This window comes from Amyelois transitella, chromosome 5 (genome assembly GCF_032362555.1).
Source record: "Amyelois transitella isolate CPQ chromosome 5, ilAmyTran1.1, whole genome shotgun sequence".
Taxonomy (NCBI): domain Eukaryota; kingdom Metazoa; phylum Arthropoda; class Insecta; order Lepidoptera; family Pyralidae; genus Amyelois; species Amyelois transitella.
Window position 1 is genome coordinate 11,668,908 of NC_083508.1, and position 20,710 is coordinate 11,689,617.

General features: G+C 36.3%; 3 protein-coding genes across 5 annotated transcripts; 1 reads left to right on the forward strand and 2 right to left on the reverse strand.

The window, feature by feature from the left end:
• Positions 1-527: 527 nt before the first annotated feature.
• Positions 528-6,681, reverse strand: LOC106140570 (fidgetin-like protein 1). The gene is made up of 10 exons (XM_013342176.2): positions 6,242-6,681; positions 5,712-5,876; positions 4,929-5,408; positions 4,486-4,598; positions 3,976-4,131; positions 3,361-3,494; positions 2,492-2,606; positions 1,822-1,934; positions 923-1,114; positions 528-671 (listed from the first exon to the last, which is right to left on the reverse strand). The coding sequence occupies exons 1-10, from the start codon at positions 6,346-6,348 to the stop codon at positions 552-554; spliced, it is 1,695 nt and encodes a 564-aa protein (XP_013197630.1). The 5' UTR covers positions 6,349-6,681; the 3' UTR covers positions 528-551.
• Positions 6,682-11,506: 4,825 nt separating this feature from the next.
• On the forward strand, positions 11,507-15,486 carry LOC106140571 (josephin-2). 2 transcript variants are annotated; one of them, XM_013342178.2, is made up of 5 exons: positions 11,507-11,639; positions 12,537-12,654; positions 12,851-13,023; positions 13,286-13,466; positions 13,772-15,486. In XM_013342178.2, the coding sequence occupies exons 2-5, from the start codon at positions 12,556-12,558 to the stop codon at positions 14,042-14,044; spliced, it is 726 nt and encodes a 241-aa protein (XP_013197632.1). In that variant the 5' UTR covers positions 11,507-11,639; positions 12,537-12,555; the 3' UTR covers positions 14,045-15,486. The 2 variants fall into 2 exon arrangements, with proteins under 2 accessions (XP_013197632.1, XP_060810791.1); XM_060954808.1 differs by having other exon boundaries at positions 11,525-11,648.
• On the reverse strand, positions 15,447-20,280 carry LOC106140572 (apolipoprotein D). 2 transcript variants are annotated; one of them, XM_060954809.1, is made up of 4 exons: positions 20,027-20,280; positions 16,945-17,072; positions 16,314-16,516; positions 15,447-15,934 (listed from the first exon to the last, which is right to left on the reverse strand). In XM_060954809.1, exons 1-4 carry the CDS (start codon positions 20,159-20,161, stop codon positions 15,780-15,782), a joined length of 621 nt encoding a protein of 206 aa, XP_060810792.1. In that variant the 5' UTR covers positions 20,162-20,280; the 3' UTR covers positions 15,447-15,779. The 2 variants fall into 2 exon arrangements, with proteins under 2 accessions (XP_060810792.1, XP_013197636.1); XM_013342182.2 differs by having other exon boundaries at positions 16,942-17,072.
• Between the last annotated feature and the right edge of the window lie 430 nt (positions 20,281-20,710).

Genomic DNA, 20,710 nt, shown 5'->3' on the forward strand with positions numbered 1-20,710 from the left:
GCATCTTTTAAAGCTAAAACATAAACGTGCCTACAGCCTTACAGTTGATTTAAATCTAATTCCTTTAAATGTAAAAGTGTGCTTCTTTGTATGTCTTTCATTAATCACCTGGATGATCAAAGTGGAATAAACCGTTAAACCACTGAACCGATCTCCATAAAATTTTGCGTATATCGTAAGAGTACGGGGAAAGATATAAGAAGGGTATTTTTTAGACTAGTGAAAGCTAATTGAAGACGCTCTAAAGCTTAGTTGCTGGCTTTTAAGGAAGAGAAAGTAGGTACACTCACAAGGGCGGAGAGCCGAAGGTAAGGTAATTAAAGTCCAATCTATTCTCTTACGAAGCTTGACAAGGCTTATGTCTTATCTCCCTTTTCATATCTTTAGTTATCCGAACTAAAAGAAGGCGAGGGAGCACATGCCTTGTCAACTTAAGTGAATTTTGAACTATACCACTGAGGTACAACTCATTTAGTTGACTATGGAGGGGATAAGGGGGTAGGGATAACGATAAACAAAAGAAGCTATTGAAAATAAACATTTAATATGTCTTAAAACCCTTGTCCGTAAGTATTATTCCACTTGACATACTGTCCCAAATCATCTTGAGACACGCTCGGCCTCACTCGCTGTAGCGCGTTGAGGAAGTCTTCAACACATACGGGGCGGACCTGAAACATCAAAATATAGACTTTTGAACTTCAACTAGTATATAATAAATCTATATTGCACCTCAATAATTGAAAATGTAGAAACATTTCAGCAAGAGGTTATGTAAAGTTAACTTAAAAAAATATGTAAAAATATCATAAAAATGTTGCCTTTAACGACATCCATGTGATGAGGCGGAGTGGTCCTATTTTTTTTTTATTGGTGCCGGGAACCACACGGCACATCTACGTAAGTTATATTTGAATCTCACCTCCCCTCTATCAATAGTGACGATTTGTGACATCGGCAAGGCTCGGATGGGTCCCATGGCAGCCTCGGAGCATAGTGACTTCATGTCAGCTCCGGAGTAACCCTCGGTCAGGCGAGCGATCTCTGTGACCTCATCCGGGGACAGGTTATTGTTCTCGTTTGAGAGTAAGTTGCTTATTATCTGCCCGCGTGCCTGTAACACATTGCGCGAAATTAGATACATTGGTGAATGAAAATATTTACACTAGATTTTAGCGGCAGCTTCGTTCGCGAAATTTTGCGCCAACTACACGCGCCAATTTAAATGATTTATTAGCGCCACCTACGTCATTTTATTTATAATAAAGTATATAATAATATTAATAATACTCTAAGACCTACACCTACAAAAGAATACAGGATTTTCGCAAATTCCACGGGAAATTTAGTCTTTACCGGGACGAAAGGAACCTACCTCAGGTCCTTCTCCAGACTCGTAATGATACATACATACATATAATCACGTCTATATACTTTGCGGGGTAGACTAGTTTTGAGAAGACTGATAGGCCATGTTCAGCTGTTTGCAATTAAGATTCAAATAGTGACAGGTTGCTAGCCCATCGCCTTAAAGAAGAATTAATTTCAAGTTTATTAGTATAGACTTATGGACTAAGGGATAGCCCTTAATTGCCCTTTACGACATCCATGAGAACGAGATGGAGTGGGCCGATCCTTTTTTTATTGGTGCCGGGAACCACACGGCACGGACTCTTAATTATGTATATGCAAATTTCAAGAATAGCTAACTAACAAATAAATATCTAAATTTTACTTCGCATTTATAATATAAGTTGGAATTAAAAGTTTTCTATGCGTTGTCAACGAATGGCCATTATCAATATGGATTGAATAACATACACTGGCATCCGGCAGGGGTATGTAAAGTCGTTTGACGAGCCGCCTCCTGGCAGCTTCGTCCAATTCCTGCGGACGATTTGTGGCTCCCACTATAAGCAGACGATCTTCCTCTCCTACAATAAAAAAATAACAACAGGTACTTACCTACATCTCTACGCAACAAGTCACAACAATCAATCACGCGACGCGAATCACTATCAGTCAAAAACAGAGCGAATAGTCTAAATCGCGCAAGCAAGGCTTTCACGGATTGGAGCATATATGTATATAACCTCCGACACAACATCGTCTGTCGCGCGATTCCCAGGCATCATAACTAGCCTGGCGGAAGATCGTTCCTTTGGTGGCGGTCGAGCCGAATCATCGCTCCCGCTACACACACACACACACACATATATATATGGAAGTATGCAGAGATCGTGGCAAGTGGAAAGAGGTAGTATATATAGTCTCTGCCTACCCCTCCGGGAAAGAGGCGTGATTTTATGTATGTATGTATATATATACTCACCTCCATCACTTGGGGGGTAGACAGAGCCAACAGTACCAAAAAAAGTATATAAGTAGTTAGATACGGACTACGGGATTTCTTATGTACTCTTGTACCAAATTTCATCAAAATCGGTTCAGTAGTTTTTGAGTTTGTTCGTTACAAACATACAAAGCTAACCTGTGGCAGCTCCATCAAACTGCACCAGGAACTCGGTCTTGATCCTCCTGGTGGCCTCGTGTTCAGTGTCGCTCCTCTGCGACAGGAGGGAATCTATTTCATCTATGAATATCACCTGAAAAAAAAAAGTTTCATTATAAGCATATGTAGTACATAATATTACTGCCAACATATGTAGGTGCTAACATATTATGTAGGTATAAGGATTAAGATGTGATATTTATTTATTAAAACTTCATTGCACAAAATACAAATATATAGCACAATTGGCGGACTTAATGCTAGAAGCATTATCTACCAATCAACCATTGGATCTGACAGATTTTGAGATTGATATATGTACGTCATAGTTCTCATATGCCGTGTGGTTTCCGGCACCAGTACAAAAAAGAATAGGACCACTCCATCTCTTTCCCATGGATGTCGCAAAAGGCGACTAAGGGATAGGCTTACAAACTTGGGATTCTTTTTTTAGGCGATGGGCTATCAACCTGTCTCTATTTGAATCTCAATTCTATCATTAAGCCAAATAGCTGAATGTGGCCTATCAGTCTTTCCAAGACTGTTGGCTCGGTCTCCTCACAAGGGAAATAGTCGTGACCTTATGTTTGTATGTATGTAATACATTCTAAGTTTAATTGATATTGTGAAGTTGACGTTTTTGAAGAAAATGCTGCAGTGCAGATTGTTACCGCTTCTTCTGCACTGACGCCTTGGAAGTGGCAGTAAACTTAGTTTTTAAGTAATTTATTTGACGTCAACCAATGTTGTTAAACCATACGTTTTGACAATTATTAAGCGATATATAGTATCCTATAGTGATGAATAAAAATTTTGAATTTTGAATTTGAATTTTGAATAGTCCTCACAGCCGGCTGATGGCACCGAGCGACTGCGAACAGCGCCCGCACCATCTTCTCCCCGTCTCCGATCCACTTGGACGTCAGCGAGGAAGCGGAAATGCTGAAGAATGTCGCCTTGCACTGTGCTGCTACACATTTGCCTGTCAAACACAGAAAATATACATTTGAATGGGTTTACTTTTAACGCCCTTACGGTAAGGGAAAACATCATGAGGAAATGCATCAAATCAATCCCGCGGGATCTCCGGGATGAAGAGTAGCCTTTCTGGATCGTCAGCTACCTACATACCAAATTTCATAGTAATCGGTTCAGTTGTATTTACGTGAAAGAGTAACATACATCCATAATCATAAACTTTCGCATTTACATATACATTTGTTCACTGACTTTGTACATCATCTGTTAATTACACAAAATAAGCTGATTTGATAACATGAGTAATAATAGCATTAATAAGAATAATAATAAAAACAAAATTTATATGATATATAATATGATAATAAAATTATGGAGGATTTACTTAATCAATAAGTGGAATGTTGGCTCTGTCTACCCGGCAAGGGATATAGACGTGACCATATGTATGTATGTATGTAAAATAAATAATAATCTTATCTAACCAATCAAAGTCTTGCCAGTGCCCGGTGGGCCGAACAGCAGGATACCCTTGGGCGGCCTGCGCAGCCCCGTGAAGATGTCGGGGCGCAGCAGCGGCCACACCACCGCCTCCTGGATCACTGACTTGGCCATCTGTAGTCCGGCTATGTCGTCCCACCCTGGGAATACAGTATGAGGGTAGTAATGTTCTCGTTGCAGAAGAAATTTAATTGTGCATGTATCTTAATATATAATTGACACAAACAGCTGAACGTGGCCTATTAGTCTTTTCAACTGTTGTAACTGTTGGCTCTGTCTACACCGCAAGGGATATAGACGTGATTATATGTATGTAACTTAAGTGATATACTGTTTGTAAAAACTTTGTTTTCATTACCTACTCTCTCATCTTCGCATGTTTCCGGTTGCAGATTCCACAGGAATTTCGAGTCGAGGATTAAGGTGACAGATCAGGTTACAAGTATTCCAAGCTATTCTAAGGTTGATAGATTAAAAAAAAAAACAAAACAAACCTATTGGTGTCCCTTTGTCAATGATTTCACTTTCAATCAATTCAATCATTTTTGGGTCAATATGCTTTAATCTCTCATCTGAGATTTCAGGACAAGAAACTTCCTGTTTTTCCCTGGAAAATTAAAAAGTATAAACAAATTCAAAAGGAAGGTAAGATCAATAACAGAAATTTAAATTAAGAGATTAACGCCGATAGTTATTGCCGCGACAAAAAACGTCACAACGTCACGCGTGCCATGCTGCATGCCCTAAAATCCAAAGAAGAAATTCCACAAGAATCGATAACAAAAATTATGATGGGTAAATTGTCAGTATAGAACTTGAGGACTTTTGCTAAGCAAAAGGGTTCATAAGTCTTACTTGTAGACAAAGTAGAAACTGTAACTGCTGACATAAAATTTTACTTTTAAATGTTACATCTTATAAGACAAGAATATCTTACTGAGCTCCAAGCATGGGTGACACAAACTTGCCCTGTGCCTTTCGTGAAGCTCCCAACGTCCTCCGGGCAGCAGGGTTGGAGGCCAGAAGTGTCTCCTTGGCTGTTTTGAATGTAATCTTTGCCACATTTTGTTTATGAACCTTGTCCTCATCATCCTCTTTAGTTACATCTATTTCTGAACAGGAATTTAATACTGGTTCTGTCACAGGCTGAAAACCCTTCAGAGACCTTGTTCTTCCAAACTTTGGTTTGAAAACTGACTTCTCAGCAGGTGAACCTTCCGGAGCACAATCAGAACCAAAAGTTTTTACAAAGAATGGTTTGGAAGTGTTAGGAATATTTTCTTTTTGTAATTTAGTCTGTGGCGTTCTTAAATCACATTTGCATTCTTCTGTAAACTGTTGGTATTCAACAGTGGAGGAGCACAGAGCACAGTTGGGCAAACTCTGTTCAAAAACAGCAACTGGATCTATACATTTACTGCAACCAATAGGAAAAGAATTAACATACATTAATACTTCATACCTTACGGGATAGACAAAGCCAACTGTCTTGAAAAGGCTCATGTGCCATAGTCAGCAAGATAGAGATACTGTAGGGTGAAGCCTGTTTTGTAAAAGAAACCCCAATTTAAAAGACTTTCCAGTTATTAACATTTAATAATAAAAAAATACAAACATAATTTTTAGGACCCTGATAGAAAAATATATTATGTATAATGAGTATAACAGTACAATTAAATTATATGACAATATAAAACGGCATATGATGAAGTAAACTTACTCCAATGAACTCTTCCATGTCTTCAAATGATTGGTATCCCTATTACTGAGCAGGCCATTGACTGAACCAAGCAATACATCCACAGCCACTGAACCTTTATCAAACAACTCTTGGTTGCTTCGCCAGACATCTTTCAATAGTAGGTTTGATGTAGTATTAGAGGTACTGCAATAAATATACACAATCTAAAATAATTTCAAATACTTTTTATTTCAAGAAATTTACAAGTTGGTTCAATCTAGAAGCCAGGCTACCTTGATTTGTACCTTGTTTCCAGAATGGAGATAGAAATATAAAGAAATGGAATAACAAATTCTCAAATAGAAGTCAAAACATTGGGAAATTTTATTCTGATTTAATATAATACATATGTATATACAATTGTTTATAATTAATCAGAAAAGTACTAATAATAAATATACCTAATTAAATAATTTAAACTAATATTAATTATTTTATAATAATAATAAAAAAAAACTATTCTAAATTACAATTAATAATCAATTACAATTCTCAAATTATTTATTTACCTTTCTAAAGAAAGTTTGTACTGATGCAGTGAAGATTTGTCAATAACAGATAAATGGTTCGGACTATTTATTTCTGGTATAAAACTATCAAGTTCTGATTCAAACATTTTAACGTGTTTCACAAACGACAGTATACCTACAATATTCCGAAGTTTCACATTCACGTAAAATAAATAAAAGTATTTTTATTTTAAAGCGCGCCACTATAAGTATTGGGCAGCTGTCATGCGTCGTGCACAGACGGCACAGAACTTAACCACAGTTTTTATTAATAGGGATAAAAATTTGAAGACAATCGAAAGATCGAATTTTAAAGGTAATTTATGATCCGCTTTTGAAATTGATATGCAGTACTAAATCAGGGTGATTTTTAACCTTGAAAAATCATCTTTCGATTTTTTTTTTGGTTTTGGTAAAAACCAATCATTATATACGGTCTTAACACACAGCATAGATAATGAAGAAGCTGTCTATGGTTTTACCATACATACGGTATAAAGCCAACAAATTGTCATTGGTTTAGCTTTCATTTCCGGTCACCGCAAGACATATCCATCCTGTCAATGTCATCTCTTCATAGCGTTTTTGGTTTTGCCGCGCAACGGTTTTTCGCTTATGAAAATTTTTTCATAAACTCAAAATAATTAGTATTACTGAATGAAAAGTGTTTCAAAGTGGGTTTTTTATCTACCGCGATAAGAAACCAAGAAAATATTTTAATACTTTTACGTAAGTAATATGCAAAGTGCAAAACTTGAGTGGGTTCAAGGGGTCCACATCTGCCGCTCCGAATGGAGAGCAAAATGTGAATCCGGTGGCTGAGGGCAGTAGTATAACTAATTCGTTCTTCATCTTCGGAAGATGAAGACAGTCATGCCAGTTTGCCACCAAACAATCGACGTAAGTACAATAAAAAATCTCACTATGCAAGAATTGATTCCGGGATTAATCAGGTCGCTTGCTTTTCTAATTACATTGTGAACACTGTCCCATATATGCCTGCCATGTCAAATGCTAATCTTTGTAGTGTTATGATGGGGCTGCCCCGTCAACATAACATCAGGGCTTTTTGAGAAACCCTAATTTAACAATACTGATTTGGCTTTGGGCGATAAAGGTATCCAGCTTTAAATTAATGTGATTATTCCACCAACTGAGGAGAAACATTGAAAGAATTGACAACTTTGCAAAATTTTGTTCTATGTCTTGGAAGGGTATACAATACAAGAAAACATTACAAACCGGCACAGCTAGTTTGAAATTTGTATCACTACAGGTTAATGAAATCTACCATTTCAATAAACAAAAAAGACTATTTGCTGGCAATAGAAAATTTCATTGCCAACTAATAAAATATAAATTTAGAACAGTGTAGTATATATCAGGCTGGTCTGCAGAGTTTAGTTGATTGGGGAGCGCTACCAATAAAATAGTAATCTGAATATCAACACCTTTTTTGACCAAGTTAATTTAATTTTTGGTCAGAGATCACAAATAAAAAATGGTATAATATGCAACTTATTTGTAGTAGAAAAGGTCAGAGTGCATTGAACTGAGATGCAATTTAATCTCCAAATATAAATTTAAATTTAGCAAATAAAAGTCTTAACTGATTCATCCTCAAACATTAATCATAGAGCTACATTACAGATTAAAAAATTTCTTTCCCAGATTAGAAAATTTGCCCAATTCTGAAATTTTTTATTGGCACAAAGATATGTCTGAATACACCTAACTAATTAAAGGAAAGTGGCATTGTCAAATAAAAAAAAAAAAATATCAAGTCAGTCTTTATATAATGAGAAAGATAAAGATTGATTGGGTTAATATAATTCTAATAAAACAAAGTAAGTAATTTAGTAATTGTGTCAATTTCTGTGCAATAAAGATATTACAAACAAACAAACAAACTTCAAATATTTTAAGTCTGATTTAAACGCAAAAATAGTTAGGCCTTTAGTCACAAATATGTTGCCAATGCATGGAGAAACTTTCTAGAATCCTTAGAATATAGTTTGTTTTTATTATTATTATTTTAAATACATACTCAACTTTATTAACTGTGATAATGAAATAAAACAACAAGAAATGTTTTTAAATCTGTTATGAGGACTGACTTCCAATAAGTCAACTCTAGAACAATGACGCATTCTTTTGAGGTGAGTGCTTGAAAGATCATGTTTTCAAGCATGGGACATATTGGTAGCAAGTAAGTTCATACCAGGGCTGTACCCCCTTTAAGTGAAAACTGCCTTATATATATCCTTCCAAGAATATCTTTCACAACAAAGCATTTTGAGCATAGGTCTATTATCATGTCTTCATCCAAAAGGGATTTTAGAATATGTTTCAAATCTAACCACAGGTTATTCAAAAAATGTTCCTAGTTCAGAAACTAGATTAGTAGACAACCATTTTGTTTGTACATTTGTATCTCAGATTGATTTTTCTGTTTTCCTCCAAAAGCAGGATTGCCTTGTAAAAATAGATTTGCAACAAGCTATTTTTCATTTCAATAGCAGAAAACCACAGATGATTTCTGTGGATCATCTACCAGGGGCAAGAACTACAAGTAACTGCCCTAACATTTAGTCTTTGAACAGCCCCTCAAATCTTTGCAACAGTCACAAACTGGCTTTCAGAACTTCTAAGAACCTGAGGTATGAGATTGATAGTTTACTAAAACAACTATTTTCTGTCTGATCAGATCAAAATCGCACTGTCTGTCTTGTGTGGTGACAGAGATTCTAGCAAAAATTCTAGAATTCTCTGGTTGGCAGACAAATTACAAGTAATTGGGATGTCTGTTCAGATAATCGATTATCTAGTTCTCACAGAGGACACCCAACAAGGAATGTGTATCCTACCATAAGAAAATCTCTTTTCTATAATTAAACCAAACAAACAGCTATCAGTCTTTTCGAGACTGCTGACTCTGTCTACTCTGCAAGAGACATAAACGTTAATTATATGTATGTATGTAGTCATACAACAAAGAGGGGACGGTAGTGCAAACTGTCTAAATTAAGAGAATTCTGGAAGTTATCCAGGATCTAAATTGGTGGCTTGGAGCAATAAACCACGGCTTTACACCATTGAGCAAAAGAGGAGTCACTTACTTCCTAGCCTAGGACGCAGCGGATGCGAACTAGGACGCTCTCCTGAATGGTCATTTCCTCTCAGGGAAATACAATGTTCAGAAAACTTGGCACTCAAACCTAGAAGAACTTTATGCAGTATATGTGTCAATAGAGTGCCATCTAGAGGACTTGTTGGGTATTCACAGGCCAATGCAGTCGATCCCTTCCCGGAAGGCTAAACCGGTATTGTCGACGCTCAGTTCTAGAAGAGGTCGATCAGTGCCCGAGTGGTACTTACACTGGCCTCGGAGGCTCTGTTCAAAATGTGGGGAGCACCCAAAAATAAAATTATTAGCATACAAAGAAACAGGAGTGGTCAACCTCTATGTTTGACTCTGAAGGGTCAGCAACTTTTTGCGACCCATTCAGTCGACAGTGGGACTACAATTTAGGTTGGATATTTCCACCTGCCAACCTTATTGACACACCTTAATTGTGCAAAAGGAACTTATATCCCAACAGTCCCTCTTTGGATGCAATGCTTTTGGCTACCAGACCTGCAAACCAGGGCACTGTGTGAGCCTGTAGCAATCACGAACCTGCGGAAGGTTCTAATAGGCCAGATCACAGGGACATACTCTCTAATGGTCGGCAAATCATCTCTCCAGGCATGGAAGATTGAGGCTAGTCGAGTCAAATCTCACACTGGTCTATTAAAGAATGACATTAATTTAGAAGTACAAGTAGTTGGCGACCATCTACTCTTTCAACATATAAAGCTCCTATAGGAGCTTGGTTTTCTTGGGGCCAGCTAAAAAGAATAAATGATAAATAGACTAATGATATTGCTTAATTTTTAGGCAGTTTATTCTAAAGGAAACACCTAGCTTATAACACAATAGGTTCACACAAATAAGCTATTTTGACCTTTTGTGGAGCTGCTAATAATTAATATTTAAACAATTTCTTTATTGACAAGTATTAAAAGTTATACTTAGAGCTTAACCCCAGACTAATAAGAGCCCCCAATTGGGACCTAAAATGGTTTGATTAGTTGATCAAAACCCTTTTCATAGAGTCATTATCCCATTTCTCCAGGAGAGCAGCTATAGTTGTATATATCACATTAGCTGCGGGAAGTAGAGTTCATGATTTAACACTACTTGTTATATCCGAACAAGGTATAATATAAGATGATATAATTATGTGGCCTTAATTTTGAATTTTGTTCTCTAACTGACTCTAGAAGTTATGAGCAGTCAAGATGGCGTTTATTGCCCCATGCTGAGGAAAGAGTTTGCCTAGTTTAACTTAGAACTTTCAATAAATCCTGAACTTGAGGGTGGAAATTTAATATTATATATATAATTATTATTATTTTTTTTTATCTTTTATGGGAGCAATATGCCTGCTCTAACAGCTATGATAGCTGTGTGTATAAGTACTATTTTCAAAGAAATTATTATTGATGCATTTCCTGGAAGTATAAGGTCGGCGGTGGCCCTTTCAGCAGTTCAGAAAAATTTTAATTGAGGAAATTCATCATTTCACATTAATAGGAATAATCATTACTGCTGTCCACATTATTGCCATCCAGTATATAGGTCACAGATTAACTTAAATGACTGTGTACATAATAACTTTTTGAATATTTAAGTTGTTATGTAGAAAGATGTAATAACATAATTAATGATGTTGATCATTAACTTCATTTAGTGAATAAAATTATTAAGTATATTATCCTTAAACTTAATAATAATTGTTTTGCAAATATATGGAGTAGTAAAGAGTTAAAACATGTTATGCTTAAATGTTACTTTATTTCAAGCTTGAAATTATCTAATTTAAATAAGATTTTCTTTTGATTTATTGAGATTAAATGTTGTTTTAACATTTATCAGGTCTATTGGTAATAGGCATGTAAATATGTTGCAAGTGATACTTTTCAATTTCTGTTACCTAGGTATCACAATTTTAATTGAAGTGAGTTGATTTAAAAGATATAACATATTTTTTATTTTTTTCAGCTTACAGTTCACATAGCGTTTTTGGTTCCTTTGATAAAGGTTCTTAATCATTTCTTGTCACCAGCAGATAACAAACAAGTCTTCATTATCTATGCTGTGTGTTAAGACCGTATATAATAGAACTGTTTTGCATTACAACAAAACAGATATTATATACAATTAACACACAGCATAGAGCAAGGCTCTTGCTGCTGAAGAACTACTATGAAGAGATGACATTGACAGGATGGATATGTCTTGCGGTGACCGGAAATGAAAGCTAAACCAATGACAATTTGTTGGCTTTATACCGTATGTATGGTAAAACCATAGACAGCTTCTTCATTATCTATGCTGTGTGTTAATTGTATATAATATCTGTTTTGTTGTAATGCAAAACAGTTCTATTTGCAATTCATATCCGTTGTGAGTGCGTTTTCACCATCATAAGTGATGGGCAAAGCCGCTTGTATCCCAGTAGACTAGACAGACTATTGTTTTTAACAAGTTTAAGGAAATGTTAAATGTCAATGCTTCATATAGATATGAAGCATACGGAGCTTTAACATTTCCATGTAAGAAATTCATTTTAAAAATAAATTCCTTCTTTCATACCAGGTCTGATTTTGTATTGATAATAAAATGATTGTTATTATCGCATTCTCTGAACTTAAAAACTATTTTGCTGGTAAGAGATCAAAGATATCCATCTTGTGTCTTGTTTTTCATAAAATGGATTTATATTTACATTATGAAGGCAAACCTAAAAAAAAATAAAAACGATTTTTTTGAAATAAATTGATTAGAACTTGATTTTTTTGTGGACCTTCGTTCGATTCGTAGCGATTTTCATACTATTAAAATATTTTTTTTCGGAAAGAATCACATCCCTAATTTATGAAAATTGAAGAAGCATGTCAGACAATCAAGTGTCAATTGCGTTAATAGTGGTTTTAAAAAAAAATTGACTTCTCTTTTGACGCTCTTTAGTGTCATTGTCACATAATAGCGTCATGTCAGTCGTTTTGCTGCCAGGAGGAGTGTAAATTGTCAAGTACATATATTTAAGTAGGTATAGGTACCGACTTGCCCCTAAAATCAAAAAAAAATGATAAAGAAATTGTTATTAACATAAAATTTGTGTTCATAAAACATTTTTCAGTAGAAGAACGTTATAAAAAACTACACTATTAATAATTTTTCTGAAAGGTAATGAAGAAAATGACGCATGAATGAAATATACGACATGAATCCGAAACCTACGATTTACCATGAAAAACAGGTTAAAGAGCTGTGTGCTCTGCATGCGCTCAACAATTTGTTCCAGGTAAGTTTTTATCTTTATTATATTTCAGTACCATCTGCTGAAATATGTTGTTTTTGTCCATCAAACCCGTTTACCTTGGTGTTAGGCAAACAAACTCAAAACATTGTATTTACGTATTATTTAGGATATCGCTAATGTGTAAAGTCATTAATTTAGTGACACAGTTGTGATAAAAGGTTGTTAATTGGGTTTTCAGACTCGTGGAACATTCTCCAAATCCGAGCTGGATTCTATATGCAGCCGACTGTCGCCAAACGTATGGATCAACCCGCACCGCTCGATGCTGGGGCTCGGCAACTACGACATAAACGTGATCATGGCAGCCTTGCAGAAGAAGGGATGCGAAGCTGTGTGGTTTGACAAAAGAAAGTTAGTTTTTTTTTTTAATTATTTTACAACAAAGTTTTGTTTTACATGTTATGTAGCAAACATAGTGATTAATTAACATGGTCAACTGTATCTTTCAAACTAAATATCTTTAAAAGCTGTCACTCAATAATGATACAAGCTGACACCAGAAGTTATTGCCTCTTGATGTTCTAAAACTTGGTCAACTTATAGAACTTATAGAATAGAATAGAAGAATTAGGATGTAAGTAGGATTATTTTTTAATCATTTTTGTTATTTCAGAGATCCTGGATGTCTGGACCTGTCCAACATCTGTGGATTCATTCTCAACGTGCCATCAGACTACAAACTGGGTTTCGTAATGCTTCCATTGCGACGCAGACACTGGATCACCATCCGACAGATTCAGGGAAACTTTTACAATCTGGATTCTAAGTTAGAGGCTCCACAGCTTATTGGAAGGGTAAGGGATTGTATTTATTTAACTTTTAACTTTACTTTACTTGTATGTATTATATGATGCATGTCTTCATATGTATTATCCATGAGCAACCAAAAACCAATATATATTATAAAAAACCAATATTAACTTTGTTTATATTGTTTTAAATCATCTTTTGAGAATTTTATCACATGTCAGATCTTAGGGATATCATTATTTCTCAAAGCTAAGGGCTGTTATCTCACAAACTTTTCACACATATCAATTGATGATAACCATTTTGTTCGGTTATATTTAATAGCATAAATTTATTTTTTTAATTTCAGAGTATTGATTTAATAGCATATCTGAAAGAACAGCTAGATAGCAAAGAAAAAGAACTGTTTGTAGTCGTGAGCAAGGAGGTTGAAGAGAAACAGCTCTGGATGAACCAGTACGCGTTGCAGAACAACATACAGCACACAAACACCAACCACCAGCAGAACCACTGTGACAGTCCTGACAGTGCCTCAGAATACGACTACCGGAATCGGGACGTAGAGTGCCTCAAAGTGACAGAAGTCAGAAACTGTATGGTCAGAAGGGAGAACGGATCATAATAGTGCAAGTTTAATATGTTATCGGACTGTGACGGTTATTTTAAGTGTTCAAAATACTGCCGTGTTTATGGTTAAAATGGTATGTCAAGTTTTTTTTTATAATAATAACTTTAAATTTTTTACTTAAAAAAAACAGACTCATTATGGTCTAGCCCAGAGAACACTCAAGTTGTTGTGTATTTAATTTTTTTTATTTATGATCAGACCATGCATAAACAGAGTAGGTCAATTGCGATAATACTTTTTACGTTACAAATGATGTTTAGCATACAAAGTTTATTTACATATTTTCAGTATTAAAACTGGGCTGTTAACTGTATTTCTACATATGATTGATACTCGTAGTACTACTTCAACATATGTTCAGTTTCGTCTTCTTCTTAAATTTAAGAGCTAACTGTTGTCGGAGGAGCTTCCTCCATTCAGTTTCTTATTCCCAGTTTAAGTATTTACTATTATTTTTAAAGCTAAATATACTGTTTTCTCAGTGAGCACGGCAGAATGTATGGTATTATTGTGTGTTGTGTGATGATGATGTTCCATGATGTCTGCAGAGCTAAGTGTCATTTTGTAAGATATACCTGCGTCAAGCCGTTGGGAGGCTGACGAGGTACTTAACACTAAGGTCTTGTTTGTATTATTATTACCAATGTTTTGTTTTGTGGTATATTATTTATTTTTCGTTTTACACAAAATTTTTTTTTGATTGTTGACTTTTACGAGTTTTTTAAGAAAAGAAATATTTTTTACATTGTTGAGTGAACTATAATTCTAATTGTCTATGGTTTTAAGTTATTTAGAACAAAGTGTGTGTGGGCTTTGACTGTGAAGATTTTCATTCAGTCAAATCTACTCCTAAGATATATTTTCTGCACATATTTGAAAATACAATAAAAAAATATAAAGTGGAAAAGGAGAGCTATGATATAATCATCAACATTTGGAAAGGGCTGTAGCAACAAGTGTGAAATTATATTTTCTGTACAAAAATTAGATCTTAAATATTTTCTCGATCAATTGTTCCAAATAGAATCTTTATAATGTCATCTGAATCTTATATCTTGGCCTGAGCATTTTACTATAGAGTATGTAATGAATTTTTAATGTAATAGAAATAAGCTAGAATGGAGCGTGGTAGTGTGGCGTCGCTCCCAAGTGCAATAGGTACAATGCCAAATGTCTTACCAAACTCAACAATAAGTGAACTATAATAATAGTATAAAGCACATTTATATAAAGACAATTTTACTGTGTTACGTTTATTTCAAGCACAATATTTTTTTTTATTATTGTTTTTGTTGATCTTGCAACATATCAAGGAGTACTTGGTAATTGATGTGTTGGCATCATGTTCTTTTTTATAAATAATTTGACAAATCTCAATCTGAAACTTTGTAAATACAAAATATTTTTCCAAAAAATAGAAAGTTTGATAAAGTAAATGTTTGGTTTTCTTTTTACGATTAAATTAAGTTATGTTTAACAACTAATGCAGATATGATATGCGTTGTAAAAATGTTTATTGACAAATAAAATCACGATAATGTATATGCCCATATCAGTAAGCCACACGGCAGGAATTGTTTCGTGGCGTATTTAATATTGATAATATCGTCACAGACATTCTGTCTTATAACTATTATACTTTTATAGATACACCATAATGATAAAATTCTACCTGTGCGATGTTAGAAGGTTTGTGGTAACTGAAAATGAAAGTGTGTTTAGAGATTATCTAGTTTATTCCGGGCAGTTCCGCGGCGGAACAGTTGTAGTTCTTGGAGATGATGAGGCGGTCTGGGTCCAGGCGCAGTTCCATCATCAGCGCGTAGATCTGCGCGCGCAGTTCCGCTTGGATCTCACGCTCGCGACCCAGTATCCAAATGCGGTCTGAAAGTAAAGTAGAAAGAATTCGATATTCCGTTAATTTCAGCTAAACATATAAAATAATCAGTCATAAAGACACAATTAGTAGTTGTAGTATCATATTAATCGGTAAGTGGGTGATAAACAATAAAATAGGTACTAGGCACAGTTATCTTTATAACAAATAATGTATTGAAGGCATGACAATAGCTGTATGTGAATGTTATCACCAAACAATACGACCTTCCCTACATACATTTAAGGCATACATACATACATACATAAAATCACGCCTCTTTTCCGGAGGGGTAGGCAGAGACTACCTCTTTCCACTTGCCACGATCTCTGCATATAAGGCATATTATACTATAAAGTAAAATAATAAATTTTATTCGCTACCTACCTGAATGCGCGACGCTGACACTAGTACAGGACCAGATGATCGCGAATTTATCGTAATCTGTGAATAGGATATTATAGAGTCCCGCGCCCGGCAGCAGCCGCCCGATTATGTACGGCATGCGATTATTGACCTTGTAGCGGAACAACGACGACCCGTTGTGGCTCGGAATGCCTAGTCCATATGTTGTAGAAGGGCTGCCTAGCCTGAAAGTGTAACAAGGCCAAGATGAGAACCTTGGGGGACTCCAAAGAAATTGTAAAAGGCTAAGGGCAGGATCTTGGGGAACACCAAAGAAAATATAAGGGACCAAGTATAAAACCTTGGGGGACACCAAGTTTAGGACTAAACAATTGCGTTTATTTTCCAGCTAAGAATCATATACAGTGGTATAAATATGGCTTTTGGTACTTTCAGCATCATATTTGGCTTTAGCGCAGTCCGAGGGAATGATGTGTGCCTGACGCCCTGACAGCTTATACTTTACAAGCATTCTCTAATGGATTTACACTGTGCATATAACGTAAATCACACGTCAAATATTACCTGAAGAAAACCAACTTCTGACAGATGTTATTGCTAAATTCTAAAAAAGAGACTTAATTGGATGATACAATAAAAACTAGCTTACCACCTGTTAACAGTGTTGATTGTGATTAAGAGATACCCCCTCTCGTCGATGGCCAGGTTGAGCTCTGTGCAACTCGCAGAAAGCTCCATGATGTAGAACGAACGCTCCACTTCGAACCAGGTGCCCGCCATCTGGAATTGTTTTTTTTGAGGCTTCATAAGCAATTGATAACCAAGATTAAGCAACTAAATCAGGAATGTGAATGAGGACGTTATAAGGTTAAGACAAAACTTTTCTTGATCAAATTGGGGACGTCCTGGCGAAAGGTCAGCTCCAGAGCTCCCTTTACTAACTAGCTGGATGAAGCGAAAGGCATATGCACAGATCTTGGCAATGGATCTTGAAAGAGACGTTATTTTATGTATGTTGCAATCTAAGGTTGCAAATGAGAGTAGGTAATTGATGATTCATTGCATGCTTTTGGGGTCTAAGCAGTTGGATTTGATTGAAAATTGCCGCGTTCAAAATCTTTTGTATTCATATTTTGGGAATTCAGGTAACTGTTTGTTTTATATCGTTTTACAATAGCTGAAAATATAAAGTATCAAGTAATTCTGAAACAACGTATTCAACCGCGGAGTTAATAATAGACTTGATTTTGCTTTCAAAACCAAGTTGTGTATTAGAATGAAATGGGCGTAGCTTCAGGAATGTCATTGTTACGCAACTGTACCTACGGAAGGTAATGTAAACATTATAAATGGAAGGATGGAGAAGGTCGCATGACACATCGCATGAGTTGGCGATGCGGCTACGCAGTGTCTACGCGCGACTACGTAAGATGACCCCTGAACCGCTTGCTGGAGTATTGCTTGCTTACAGAGTGAATTTCAAGGTTAAACGACCATGCAAACCCTGATGTTACTGGCGTTTACAGTTCTCCTCTCCTACCCACGCTCGGTGGAGAAGGTTTACACCGCTGGCAATTTTTTACAAGGCGCCACCGTACTAGCATAGGCGTATGGGCTATGTCACGGAAGAGAATAATTTTCATCCATTCAGCTTAGCATTCGTCATAGCTCTTTCTGAAATTCACCTACCCTTGCTTGTGGCGATTTCAGCGCTGGTCACGTTAACTTTTTTATAGTTGATGTGGATAGGTAATAAATCGTTCACCAGATTAAGAAGAAGGTTAGTACCTAATCTCAAAAAAACTCACGTTTTTTTTAATTTGAAAAGAAATCTCACTTTTGCTGGAGACTACTTGTCTGCAAAAAAATCATTTGCTTTTGTAGATATTGTATGGTTTACTTATAGTTTCGAGTACAATTGCATTTATTTCCGTACATCACCTAAATCTTTGTGACATATTGTTTGTTGATTACAAGCGTAATTATCGGCGGTATTGAAATCTGCATCCTATTACTATTCATGAGGGAGTGTTTACCGGTACTGTTTCGACGTATAAAGACACTTGTTATGAAGCGCGAAGGCTTCGGCCAATCACTGAAAAAAACACGCGATTAATGACTAATTTGAAAGGTCTGAAATACAATTTCATTGTATCATTTGCTTGATATGTATGGTATACTCCGTTCTTTCTGCGAAGAAAATGTAAAATACAACGTTGCCTGATAATTAGTATGGTCGTAAAACTAACTATGCTGCGGAGTCTTGCACAGTGGACTAAGTGGAAGGTTTAAGTCAAAAAGCGGATCCTAAACGCTGAAGCATAGTGGTGAATGGTATGACTGGGAACCGGTAAATATACGATGGTAACCATACGATGTTTTCTCTCACAATAAAAATTATATCTGCAATCTATACTAATATTATAAAGCTGAAGAGTTTGTTTATTTGTTTGTTTGAACGCGCTAATCTCAAGAACTACTGGTTCAAATTGAAAAATTCTTTTTGTGTTGAATAGACCATTTATCGAGGAAGGCTCTAGGCTATATAGGTAACAGCACACTGCAACTATTAGGAGCAAAGAAATAATGGAAAATGTTAAAAAAAGGGGGAAAATTATAAATCCTTGAGGGCTTCAATGATGCCCAAAATAACTATTCCACGCGGACGAAGCACAGCTTGTCTCATATATAATTTTTATGGTGAGAGAACACATCGTATGGATACTAGCATATCAGGCAACTTGATCTGAAGCCACTGTGTAGCTATGAAACAATATAGGTTAAGTTCTCCTGCTCAGAGTGTAAAAAACCGACTTAGGTACCTATTTGGTTCAGAACTCTGTTCATACAGTTGACATATCATTATTTTCTTTCCAGGGAGATGGTGACGCAACAGGGAATAAAGCCGAGAGGATGATGACTGCGTCTAAATGGAAGTACCTACCTACCTTACCATGATACCTAACAAAGGAAGAAACAAGAGAGTTATGAATGTGGATGATGCGAAGGACGTATGTCTGCATCGTAGGAAGTATGTCTCGATCATGACAAGTGGAAAGATGTAGTCTCTGCCTACCCCTCCGGGATAGAGGCGTGATTTTATGTATGAATCGTAAAAAGAGACTGTCTTTTCAGTTTTTCTTGTTTTCTGAGATCGTGGTCATAGTTGCCTTCCAGGGAGATACACCGGCGATAAAACAAAACACCTTAGTGAATGTTCATGACATGAGGTGGAACATTTTCTTCAAATAACAGTATCAGCAGTATGATTTGTCTGACGTTGTTATTCTCAAGCAGTATTCTAGAGCCCAGCTTTTGAAAGACTTCAGGTAACAATTTATGTTCTCAAATCTCTGATATAAACCGGAAGCAATACATAACATCCCAATGTTACAGGTCTGCGACACTATAACCATTTACCATGAAGCTAACTACTTTTACGACTTACATACATACATATGGTCACGTCTATATCCCTTCCGGAGTAGACAGAGCCAACAGTCTTGAAAAGACTGAATGGCCACGTTCAGCTGTTTGGCTTAATGATATCTAGAATTGAGATTCAAATAGTGACAGGTTGCTAGCCCATCGCCTAAAAAAGAATCCCAAGTTTGTAAGCCTATCCCTTAGTCACCTTTTACGACACCCATGGGAAAGAGATGGAGTGGTCCTATTCTTCTTTGTATTGGTGCCGGGAACCACACGGCTTTGTTGAAAAAATATAGAGTACTCACCCGGGCGATATCGAAATTCGGCAATTGCGGGTAGACGGGACATTTCCCGAATCCTGTATTGAGCACTGGCTTTACAATAGTAGTGAACAGTAGGCAACATAACACAAACGCCCCATTCACACGAAAGTCGCCCATCGCCCTCGCACCGCGGCACTGCTGATTGTATGGTGTGTGTGTGAGCCGCGATGTTTTGTAAACATGCACATTATTTGATCAACACGGAGTTGCGCCGGCGGCCGGTCGCACTCGCACTAACACGAAACATTGCGATGCTATCGATTATTCATAAACTAGTTAGGCTGGACGCATACTATGCGGAGCGACTAATTGAAAATCCTCATCCACATCCGTGTGGTTCCCGGCACCAATACAAAAAAAGAATAGGACCACTCCATCTCTTTCGCATGGATGTCGTAAAAGGCGACCAAGGGATAGGCTTACAAACTTGGGATTCTTTTTTAGGCGTGGGCTAGCAACCTGTCACTATTTGAATCTCAATTCTATCATTAAGCCAAACAGCTGGACGTGGCCATTCAGCCTTTTCAAGACTGTTGGCTCTGTCTACCCCGCAAGGGATATAGACGTGACCATTTGTATGTATGTATGTATATACTGATTGAAAAGAATAGTCAATGTCTCTTTTACTTTGTGCAGTTCCATAGTGAACCTGATTGTTGATGGTAG

What these genes read in the sequence shown, in the direction of transcription:
- LOC106140570 (XM_013342176.2), bottom strand. Translation starts at nt 6,348, where the DNA reads ATGTTTGAATCAGAACTTGATAGTTTTATACCAGAAATAAATAGTCCG. An exon ending in TACAAACTTTCTTTAGAAAG is followed by an intron (nt 5,877 to 6,241) that starts GTAAATAAATAA and finishes TATTTATTGCAG; the next exon opens with TACCTCTAATACTACATCAA. An exon ending in TCACTATTGATAGAGGGGAG is followed by an intron (nt 672 to 922) that starts GTGAGATTCAAA and finishes TTGATGTTTCAG; the next exon opens with GTCCGCCCCGTATGTGTTGA.
- LOC106140571 (XM_013342178.2), top strand. Translation starts at nt 12,556, where the DNA reads ATGAATGAAATATACGACATGAATCCGAAACCTACGATTTACCATGAA. An exon ending in CGCTCAACAATTTGTTCCAG is followed by an intron (nt 12,655 to 12,850) that starts GTAAGTTTTTAT and finishes TTGGGTTTTCAG; the next exon opens with ACTCGTGGAACATTCTCCAA. An exon ending in GTGTGGTTTGACAAAAGAAA is followed by an intron (nt 13,024 to 13,285) that starts GTTAGTTTTTTT and finishes TTGTTATTTCAG; the next exon opens with AGATCCTGGATGTCTGGACC.
- LOC106140572 (XM_013342182.2), bottom strand. Translation starts at nt 20,161, where the DNA reads ATGGGCGACTTTCGTGTGAATGGGGCGTTTGTGTTATGTTGCCTACTG. An exon ending in CGAATTTCGATATCGCCCGG is followed by an intron (nt 17,073 to 20,026) that starts GTGAGTACTCTA and finishes AAACAATTCCAG; the next exon opens with ATGGCGGGCACCTGGTTCGA. An exon ending in ATCAACACTGTTAACAGGTG is followed by an intron (nt 16,517 to 16,941) that starts GTAAGCTAGTTT and finishes TTACACTTTCAG; the next exon opens with GCTAGGCAGCCCTTCTACAA.